Source organism: Eutrigla gurnardus, assembly GCF_963514095.1.
Source record: "Eutrigla gurnardus genome assembly, chromosome: 2".
Taxonomy (NCBI): domain Eukaryota; kingdom Metazoa; phylum Chordata; class Actinopteri; order Perciformes; family Triglidae; genus Eutrigla; species Eutrigla gurnardus.
In genome coordinates this window covers 24484797-24496093 of record NC_139916.1, presented here as the reverse complement: position 1 = coordinate 24496093, position 11297 = coordinate 24484797, and the positions used below count along the sequence as shown (strand labels likewise).

The following is an 11297-nucleotide window of genomic DNA, read 5'->3' as shown; positions in this document are numbered from 1 at the left end:
TAGTGTAGATTGTAAAGCCCTCTGAGGCAATTTTATGATTTGGGGCTATATACAGTAAATAAAATTGAACATTTGTTTTTGGTGTGTATTATTCTGATTCTACTCAATACTACTAACTACTACTAATATTTTTACTATTGAAATTCATAAAATTAGAAAATGTACAATGAAGAAATCTACTTTGAATGAAAATAAAGTGCCTTAAAAGTTCTTTAAAAAAAACATTAAAAAATCTTGTGTATCCCCACATCACTAATCCCAATGTAACCTCTACCTATACAAATGGTGTGGAGGAAATAGTTGAGGAGTAAAATACAGCAGGGGTGGTGTGTGAACCGTGAGTAGACCACCTCCTATCCATATACAGTTTGAGTGTGTTATGTGCAGTTAAGGGCTTTCAAAGACATGCTTGGTGCCGGATTAAGTGCGGTCACATGCAGGTTCACATGTTCTGTTGTTTTTGTGATGTTATGGTGGATCAAGTTCAAGGTTCGATTTGTTGGAGAGTGAAGTGAAAGAACAGAAAGGGGCGAATGGAAAGTACAAGGAAAGAGAAAAAAAACCCAGTAAGTCAACCAATAACATCCTTTTTATCTTGCTTGATCATTTTCTATTCATTCTAAGGTGATCTGTTGAAAGCTGCCTTTAGGTTAAGAACATGGTTGTTGCGTAGACGGGCTGTATGTGTGAGTGCAGGGTTGGTGAGACATGTCTCTTACAGATGTGAGAAAACGGCCATGTCTCCGAGCCCCGGTGCGTGGACAGTCTAATTGGCAGAATAGAATTATAGAGTTAGTTCCGAGTGAATTCAAGGTAATGTAATGAGTTGAGCTGAGTGCAACTGTGGGAAAAGTCTCCAAAACACACAAAATACTGGAGTCTGTCCGCATTTTGCTGCCCGTAAGGATGTACAGTCGGGTGAACTCTCTCTCGCTCTCCCTTTTTCTCTCTTCAGTTGTCGCGGTTGCCATGGTGATAGGGTAGGAGTGGGGGTTGCCTCGGTGGCCCATAATTTCCAAAGAGCCTGTCTGCATGTGACACGTCCTTTTCAGCTCGGCATTGTTTAGATGCTGATTTACGCGTGTTTGTTGCACTTTACCACCATCTCCTCCACACCTCCAGCTGGGGCGGCGAACCTTTAAGGGATCAATGCAGCCAAGACCTGGCGACACAGCACGTTGGAAGTTTAGTTAAACTGATCCGACTGGATTAACTACAATACAAATTCAAAGTCAATCCGTTTGGAAGAATTTTGCAAGAAAGGCTTGACTATAGGCTATCCTATTTATTGACTTTGTCTTTATGACTTTACCATTGCTGTTTTCTCATCTTTTTTCCTTTTCCTCTCTATTTGTAACAGTACTTGTTTTCCCCACCAGCTCATCCCTCTTCCCTCCCAGTGGGCGTTCCTACGACACAGAGGGGCCCAATCACAGGCGAGCCCTTTATCCCATCCCTCCGTGGTCAGCCTGTTAAGGACTTTTTGTCTTCACGTTTTTTTCCCCTTTTATTTTTTTTCTCCCCCTGCTACCCCTCATTGAGCCACTTGAGCCTGAAGCAGATGGAAAGATTGTAGTGGGGGGAAAGTAACCAAGCGGCAGAGAGAGAGAGAGAGAGAGAGAGAGAGAGAGAGAGAATTTGAAGAAGCCATGCAGAGAGTGAGGCAGCCCAGCGATGATGCTTGATGATCTGAACCACTGACCACCAGAAAGGCTTTCTTCCACTTTGTCCGAGCCCCAGAGAGATAAAGGAATCAGATAGGACAGTCCTGAGGTGTGAGACATCAACTCATCGCCCTAACTGACGGGCAAAAAAACAGCCTAGGACGTGGAGACCTCACGAGAAAAAGAGTGGACTTCTACGTATGAGAGTTAAAGCAGAGAGGCAGAAAGAGATGCTCAGAGTGACCAGATAGCTGAGAGAAAAGTGAAACAAGTGACAGGATTGCTACAAGGTGCGTCCACAAGAACTGCTCAAAAGAAAAAGGGCGACACACCAGGGTCACCCGAACCAAAAAGAGAAAAAAAAAGCTGCTGCAAGTGAAACAGACAGAAGTAAAGGGACAGGTTCTCGATAAGGATGGCCAACTCGGGTCTCCAGTTGTTGGGTTATTTCTTGGCGTTGGGCGGCTGGATCGGCATCATCTCCACCACCGCCTTGCCCCAGTGGAAGCAGTCGTCATACGCCGGCGACGCCATCATCACGGCCGTGGGGCTGTACGAGGGGCTATGGATGAGCTGCGCCTCGCAGAGTACGGGACAGGTGCAGTGCAAGATCTTTGACTCCATGCTCTCGCTGGACAGTGAGTACCATGTTTGAATTATTATTACTAAACTAAACATGAAGTATCACAAAATATGTAAAAAAAATATGTGTGAGTTGATGGGGCATTGAGTAACAGATTAAGTGATATTCACTAGATGATGGAAAAGCTTCCAGTCATACTTTCTGCATTCTCAGATTCTTTTCTTTCCTGGCTGCATGCATTGCATTTTCTTAACCAATCGCTTTTTTGATAAGGTTCGCTGTGACCTTTTTCATCAGCCAGGATTGAAAAAGATCGATCCAGTGAAAACCTTCTCCTTCAGTTCCTCTTCCCTGGAGAGAAAAACAAAATCCATGGTGTTGTAATACTAAGTCACAACAGTTATTGTAGCTGGGAACATTCATTTGGCCACAAATCAGCAGCAAAAACCACAGAAGGAAAACAAGTCCTCGCTATCTGAACTTCGGAACACGTTCAATTCAGAAGCTGTAAATCCCAAAAAGTCATCAAGTTCAATAAAAAAACATTGCGAAATGTAATGTGTGAGGAGAAGGAGGGGGGTGAGTGAAGGAATGCGGGGTTCAGACATAAATTAGCTCAGAATATGAGCCTGCTGTCATCTCCAATCTGTAAGTAGGGCCTAGTGACTCATTATTAATGGCACGCAGATTATAGGAATCCATCCATCTAGTGTCTGCGAGAATCATCCTATTAGGGATTCTAATGAAAGGGTACAAGGGGGTGGCCTCGGTCAGAAGTCATTTTTACAAAACAATTGAACACTCAGAGTTGGTCCCTGTGTTTTTTTTCTCTGTGGTTTGAGACCCTACGACTCCTGCCGTGGCACACTCGCCTCGAGGCAACAAATGTGGCACTTTGCAAACATGTTGGCGTCTCGGTGAGTCATTATATCAAAACCCTTTCTGTGGCGTCGTGTGCCAGAGCCGATCGGCCATCTCCTTTGGTTGGTTGCAGCAATGAGAACAGCGTATTGTCCTTTGGTGATGAATAGGCGCTGTTAAGGAGAAGAAAAGGGCAGTGTTGAACAACTACACCAGAGATATTCCCAGAATGCGCTCCGTCTTCCCCACACGCGCACATTGTTCATCCATTAACACACCCAGTGAGCCTGAAGACAAAACACTGATGAAATTCTTCTTTAAAAAAAAGAGGTTAAATATACTGTTTGTACCTCTGAATGAACACAGTAGGGGAAAGTCGTGACCCAGCGTTCTTGATCAAATCACAAGTTTATTCAGGTTGTTTCCCCAGACAGATTATGAAATGAAGCATCCAATCATGTGTCCGGGGTCAGAGAAGGCGCTGCACTGTCTGAGCCTTGATCAAACACCCCTCTGGCGTTGGTTTGATCCAACGGTATAACGCTGATTTGAGTTCTGAAGGAGCGTTCCTTGCTGGCTGCGTTCGCAGCAGGAGCAGCATGTGATGGAGGGTGTAATTGTTCACCAGACTGTGCCGCGCTCGACTGATGCGACCAGGCAGCCGTAACGGAAGCGGTTGGATCTGCTGCAGGTTTATAGCGTTGTTTTGCTCAAAAAGGAGACAATGTGCAGGATAAGTTGAGATGGATGGTCATGATTTTCAGAAGAGTGCGGAGGGTAGTGCTGAAAGGACAGCTCTTCAGAACCTGAAGCATACGATCACGTTAGATAATAACCTTGTATTCACTGTAGTGTTAAAAAGAAGAGTGAAACGGTTTAATGCCTGTCAACGTGCATACATTCACGTAGAAGTGTAAGGACATGAGGATGTAGTAATAGTGCCTCTGTAATCAAACATTTTACATATTTTGGATCAGCTGGCTAAAACATTCCACAGATCAATTGCTGTGAATTGTCATGCATTAAAGGCTGGTGGTGTGTCTGTTTCTTATGGTTGAAAAAAAAGACCAAAGCCAACAAAGCGTCGCCTCACATACGACTTCCTGAGTCCCCAACCCTGATTGTGTCACTCAGCTCCGAGCACAGTGGTTCCTGCTGAACAAATCAATAGCTTTTAAAAAAAGGCTGATTTCTTCTGCAAATGTTACTCAAAGAGAAGGAAATAATGCATTTTCTGGGGACTATTTCCAGCGGTGGATTAATACACATTTAGAGCTCTAGAGTACTCTAGAGACAGCAGGGGGATACACATGTGATGCTCAGAGCTCAATAATGTCTGTGAATAAGAGTTCCACAAATGGCAAACATGTTGATTATATTTTTGATGGTAATGTTCTCCCATCCAGAATAGCGAGTATGATATGTCTGTGCCCACAGACATAACAATAACAGCAGGGACAATTACAATATAGATCCAAAATTGCTCAACAATCCAATGCATTATATCACAGCATTTTTCACAGCATTGCTTATTTCCATTACAAATATAAAAACTTGTTCACAGATTAAAATGTAAACAATTTAGTGTATTTTGTTAACTTACATCAGTGTACCCTGCCTGTGTACTTATTTATACAAAATCCCTGTGACACATTTCTCTCTCATTTGACAGAATTGAGAGTTAAGTCTTGACCCTTTGGGATAATTGGGTTACCACTCTGTTTACTTAATTCAACTAAATGTTGATCAGATCAAATACAATTAAGAACATTCAATTAGTGAGGATGTTCTTGAGGTAAAAGTGGATTGGCATGGCAGCTCTGAAGTTGTCCGATATGAGTTTTAGTTCCATGGTGGTGTAGTGAGTGGGCAAACTGATATGACATACGATGGAGTCACGAGTGACCTCACAATTGGACCTTACAGAGCCCACACACACACACACACACACACACACACACACACACACACACACACACACACACACACACACACACAAAGCTTGTGTCTGGCACCACCAACCTTGGCACTGAAGAGAGAGGGCCTCCCTTCTTTTAGCCTTTCCTTTACCCCAAAGGCCCCTGAACACCCTTCTGGTCACCGAAACTGGTCATCCCCCACACATCCTCAGGAAATAAAAGAAGATGAAATAAAAGAAGAGGAATGGCCAGAGTGGATGAAAGAAAAAGAAAAATCAAACCTCTCTCTGTTGACGACTATTCAGAGACTCCATCAAAAGGAACTCTGAAGCCATAAATCAGACTTCAAAGATGGTCCCATCCTCTTCCTCCCCATTATAAGTCCCTTCAGATCTCCTTCTGAAATACCACTTCACTGCTGCACCATGAATGATGGTGTGTGTATTTCTGTCACAATGACAGATGACGAGTCCAGGTTCACTCTCAGGCTGTTGCTCCAGAGCTCTTTATGATGTGACTCTTTTTTTCTGAACAAATACAGTCACATTCTGATATAAGCTAGTTCAGCGCCACATGTTATTCTTGACATTGGAAACAGTTATTTCACATAAGTGAGTTAACATTATGTTGTCTAAATATTCCAGTTGAGACAGCGTTCATTCTTAACCTTGGAAATAGCTTTCTGAAATAAAAATCTCAAAAGCTCAAGGTCCACTTACAAGATTTTTTCTTGAGCTTTGAAGATGGCGAGATGCATCCAAAACATTCCTTTGTTTTTAGTCAAACTATTCTATTCTAGTGAAGCAGAAAAGTTCAGTCTTGACCTTGGAAACATTAGTTCAGGATCAGCTTAAGAGCTTTTTCTGAGAGTTAAGTGAAGACAGTGAAATGTGATTGAAAACTCAGGATGAAAGCTAAGCAATTGTCAAGCTATTCTATTGTATTTTAATCAACTTTATTCTTTCTAATCAAACCTGAACGTTCATTCTTGAACTTGTTTGGGAACAGTTGTGACAACAACTGTTGTTGTCAAATATTCTCATTGAAACTGTAAGTTTGTTCTGAATATTGTTCTCACCTTGCATGGTGAGATGCATAGGAAGCTCCCAAAATAAGAGGCTGAATCAGCACTTGAAGGCCTGAAATTAAAACTATTACGTGGACCTTGAGTTTTTTTCTTGCCTAACTATTGCTTTTGCTTAAGTCAGTGGGCCCTATCTTGCACCCAGTGCATTGCACTTTCAACACCAACGCAAGTATCATCGCTATTTTCCATCAGAGCGGACCTTTCCGCCAGATACGCACGTTGGTAGGACAGGAAATTAACTTGTGCTCCCCCGGGCGTGTCAGCAGAGACATGAGGCGAGGTCCGGCGGAAAGTTTCCCTAGTGCTATTTTGGTGTTTCAGAACTGACTTTAAACCAGATTTTACCTGATCAGTGGCGCATTATTCAGGTGCTATTTTAAGGGCGCATGCTTGGCCTACGTAGCGTGTACACAACGCGTGTATACCTGCTTCTCTCATCCACAGGGATGCAGCAGTTCCCACTGATGCAAACCAATAATTACCAGAAAACATTTAAACACTTGGGGAAATCCTTGTGGGGTCCATGACGATATGAACAAATATGAATACATCTAGCGTACACATACACCCAAATGATGCAGGCCATTTTGTTGACAGTTTTGTTGTTTTGTGAATGTGTGTGAGCGCGGCACTTCAACTCATTGTTATTTAACACCTGTGACTTTAAACCTGAAAGGTTCCGTAATGTTTACCTTAAATACCATATTTGTCAGCTTTGTGGGATATCAGAATAACTTGGACTTTGCATGTTTTCTACCCCGCTGCCAGGATATCAGCAATCCCCTCGGCGGTTGTAAATAAGACACACTCCATCAGTCTTTCGATGGTATCATGAATCGCTCAGCATTACTTCAAAAACACGCTTGCGAGTGGTTTGAGGCGGCGATGTCTGATCGCTGTGGCGACAGCCCCGTGAAAAACAAATCTTGCTTTGTGACAAAGCCACACTAATCCCACTGTGTGAAACATGTAAAGCAGGCCCTCCTACAGCCGAGAGAGAGAGACAGAGAGAGAGAGAGAGAGTTGTGTGTTTCATCTGTGTCTATTCCACCTACAGTAAGTAATGTGTGCAGATATTGTGCATTTGTATGTATTATATGTTCCTCCCACTGAGTTATGTGTGTGCTGAGGCCTGTGTGGGCGGCACATTCGATTTTTGAGAAGGCAAAAACCACAGTGGAATTATCTGCTGAAGATTTACAGGATCGTTTAAGGTCTCACAGTCTGGTCGAGAAACTCACCCCTGGAAATGAAAAGGGCTGGAGTTACCCCGCTGGAAAGTAGGACAGTGGTGGACTCTCTCTGTAATGAGCTTTCTGTCAGAAATGCATGTGGTGTCCCATCAATCCTGCATGGCGTGTTGATCTTTATTCCCTTATAATCACTGCTTTAATATCCAGAAATGTTGGTTTTATTCCAAGTGATGGACTAAAAGGCTGTTTGTTTTCTCATCTCCTCACTACACTTCCCCTCCCTTTATTTTCTTCCATATCTTCTATTGTATGCTCCCCTCTCTGCACTCCTTTCCTTCTCTGTATCTAGTCCACATCCAGACATGTCGGGCACTCATGGTAGTGTCAGTACTGCTGGGCTTCATCGGCATCATCGTCAGCGTGGTGGGCATGAAGTGCACGAAGGTGGGAGATAACAACCCGCCCACCAAAACCCGCATCGCGGTGACCGGAGGAGCTCTCTTCCTGCTTGCAGGTGGGATTTCTGCTTCGTCTCGTTTGTAACCAATCATCTAATCATGTCCCATAACCAGCACATTTAGGAAGAGCGGTCTGGTAATTGTTCTAGCTGTAAACAGGAAGTGGTCATTTTTAGAGGCGTTAGCCGCTGACCTCAGGCATAAATCACAAGCCCATGGGTTGACAATTCACTAAATCGAATAATTCTTCCATTCATTTGTGTTTTCTTGTAGCGACAGTGAATGCTTGCAGGCTAAAATGATGAAGTGAACTCTTATTAAACCGTATCTCCCTCCGCAGGTCTATGTACACTGGTATCTGTGTCCTGGTACGCCACTCAGGTGTCCTATCAGTTCTTCAACCCAAATACACCGCCCAACGCCAGGTACGGAAAAGAACTTCTGACTAGAATCTGATACTGATTTGTCTGAACAAGGCATGACTATTGCTGAGTGACTACATTTTATAGATGTAAGATTATATATGCGACTTTCACTCCTAGTACTTTACTCTTGATCAGAATGTTTTGGTCCCTCTAAATGCTCTCAGATACATTGTCAGATGTTTTTCACTCACAGTAGACGCACCATAATCAAACAGCGTCCTGTCTGAGTTCATAACATCACCCAGAGGTGCTCTGTGAATTTCATCGAACACTTTGAACAGCAAGCCACACATTGGCTGGTTTACTACAGCGGTATGCACCCAATGCTAAATGCAATAAATGGATGAAAAAGATGCTGAAATAACAAGATAATGACGACAATTTGTTAGAAAATCTGAAGTCATGGTTTGTTGTCTGCAAGACGATAAGCAATTACTTTTAAAATCATTGTTTTCTGGAGTTCAGATCGATCAGAACTAGGCTATGCTAACATTGTAGCTGCTCCATCAACACTTAAAATATCTAGACATAAATACGGCAGCGACCTTCTTGTTTGTACCATAGACAGTCTCTGGTTCATGCAAGTTACCAACGTAGAGTTCTGGGTGATCACAGATTGCTTCTTTTAGTCTCCATTTCTGATTCAGTGAAGATAGGAGAATCTCAATGCTGATATGGCTTTCCCATCACACAAATTAAAATATTTTTAACTTGCTCGATCAACTTGCATGATATGAGTTGCATCATTTGCTCCACCCCACGCCATCCGGTGCAGCATTGCGTCAATATGCAACGCTGCTGCGCAAAAATGTGCAAACTATCAGAAAGGTGTTCAAACTAGGTTTCGGAATGCTCAAAATAACCCTCAATCAGAAACATCAATGTCGTTTTTAAAGGTTCTAAAGACCAATGACAATATCCGCTGAAATGAGATCTGCATCTTCTGCAAGGAAGAAAGAGAATGCAATAGGTGCGCACTTCTTCACCTCTCTTAAGAAAGGGCATTATCACACCCTGATAGGCCAAGATGGTAAATGCACCAAGCTGCTCTCAATTCTTAATTAGGAGGCAGTCCCCACCCTAAACAGGTGATCAGAACAACCCTCCAATTGACTGAGGGGACCAGGGAAATTCAGCTTAATCAAATTGAGCAAAAGAAAAAGAAAGTAAACAGCAAGAATGCTGCATGGATGATGTATTTTTAAAGGCCAACCCTGGAAATTAGCATTGCACAGGTTGGGAAGGTTGCGTTTACCATTGTGTGAAATGTTACATAATACAGTGTTAATAATACCATAATTAAGTCATAAGTCAAGTTCTTTTTAATCATCTTTCAATCTTTCATTTTGTGTTACATCAATACTTATTTATACTGTGTTTGATATTCTTAGCTTTTTCTTTGGTAACACAAAATTCATTATGTCTTCTTGACTTCCAATGAGTCAAAGCTGTTCATAGTAACATTTGAAGCAAGTGAAAACAGTAAAACCTCATGGCCACACTGTCCTCTTTCTTGCACAGGTATGAGTTCGGCTCGGCCCTGTTTGTGGGCTGGGCGGCTGCCAGTCTGACGGTCCTGGGCGGCTCCTTGCTGTGCTGCTCCTGCTCTAAAGACGACATGCGAGGGCAGCAATATTACCGCCAATCACAGCCTTCCACAGCCAGGGAGTACGTGTAAAACCCATCCCCTTCAGCAGCCACCCAAACAGAGAGCATCGGACACGCTTGCCCCCCCCCCCCCCCCCCCCCCCCCCCCTCAAATTATACTTGTTAAAACAACACAGACTATCAGATGTACACGCATGCATAAATCACAGTACTTACACACAGGCACTCACACCATACACATTCAGTATTACACACAAGCACATTGCACACCAGAAGGATGTATTTTGGTGACTAAAACCTACTACAACCTAGCAATCTCACGTCAATCATCCAGCTTAAAAAAGGCAATTACCTCTCAAATATCATACATCGACTTGAAATCTGTGCAGCTGCTTAAATCTGACCCCTTAATTTAAAAACACTCACTCTAAATCACCCACTTTAAAACAAAAAGGAAACAAATCCCAAACATCGAAAGGCAAAATGTAAGGTGTATCACAGCAGATACCCAGAGAGAATGGACACGGAGCTAGAAGTCCTGCACAACTAAACTTTCTTCATTCACATGTCCTATGCTTCCTGGTTGGAGTTGCATCTGTGTTTTGCCTCCATATTGCTTTGTGCATTCACACTCCATTGCTGCAGTTAAGTTGTGTAAAAGCTGGGAAAACTGGGCGAGCCCCAAATTCGCTGTAATGCTGGGAAAAGTTACTGAGGGGCTCCTGTGCTGTTGTGGAGGTTGGTTTGTACAATATCATGTGGAAAAACAGGTCAGTTCAGGCTGTGAACACAGAGGACACTGATTTCTCCTGCTCAACCCTTCAGCTGCAAGTAAACAGAGAGCAAAAGAAGCACAAGGCAGATAAGAGGAGTTCTACAGTTAGTTTTCCTGTGGTGCAACCATCCATTTAGCGGGACCTTGATGTTCATAAAAACGAGCGAAATGAAATTAACTGCCTTATTGTGCTTGATGAAAAGGGAGAGCAGCCAATTCCAAATAATGTAGGTAGAGTCTAGATAAACTTTTCTCACATGAAGGCCCAGAGCCAGAAGCTTAGAAATACAAAGGTCTGAGTGAGCACCCATTTTGAACGTCATCAGCCAATAGAATGGACAATGGTTGTCACTACCACTCTAATGCTTCAGACAGGCCAAACTGCACCTACCACATTGTGAAACAAAGTGAAACTTAATGTTGTGTTCAAAGTAAAGTAAAGTGTCCACTAAGTGGTACTCTTTAATTATTGAGTGTAAACTTTCCCCCCGGGCTGTTAAATGTCTCCAAAACGGATGTAAAAAACATTGATCCTCATAGCTACGGCTACTAGGATGAAGACAGCTTACGTGTGAATAAACCAACCAAAACCACAATGGAGAGACAGTTGTGTTCAGTGTCACCTGTAATGAGGCCTGCAGGAACGTCCTCACCTTTAAAATGTAGTCCTGTTTTGCACAACCACTTGATGAGAACTGCACATTTAGACACAATGTGAACTGCA

General features: G+C 42.9%; 1 protein-coding gene across 3 annotated transcripts in view; it reads left to right on the top strand.

The window, feature by feature from the left end:
- The first annotated feature begins 1566 nt into the window (after positions 1-1566).
- cldn19 (claudin 19) overlaps positions 1567-11297 on the top strand; it is a 324743-nt gene continuing 315012 nt past the window's right edge. For 2 of the 3 annotated variants that reach the window (XM_084023893.1, XM_084023892.1), the window contains exons 1-4: positions 1570-2302; positions 7657-7821; positions 8106-8190; positions 9712-9858. In XM_084023893.1, coding sequence (XP_083880019.1) covers positions 2080-2302; positions 7657-7821; positions 8106-8190; positions 9712-9858 — 620 coding nt within the window. In that variant the 5' untranslated portion in view covers positions 1570-2079. Of the gene's footprint in view, positions 2303-7656; positions 7822-8105; positions 8191-9711; positions 9859-11297 lie in introns of all 3 variants that reach the window. The other variant, XM_084023894.1, reaches the window with a different exon arrangement.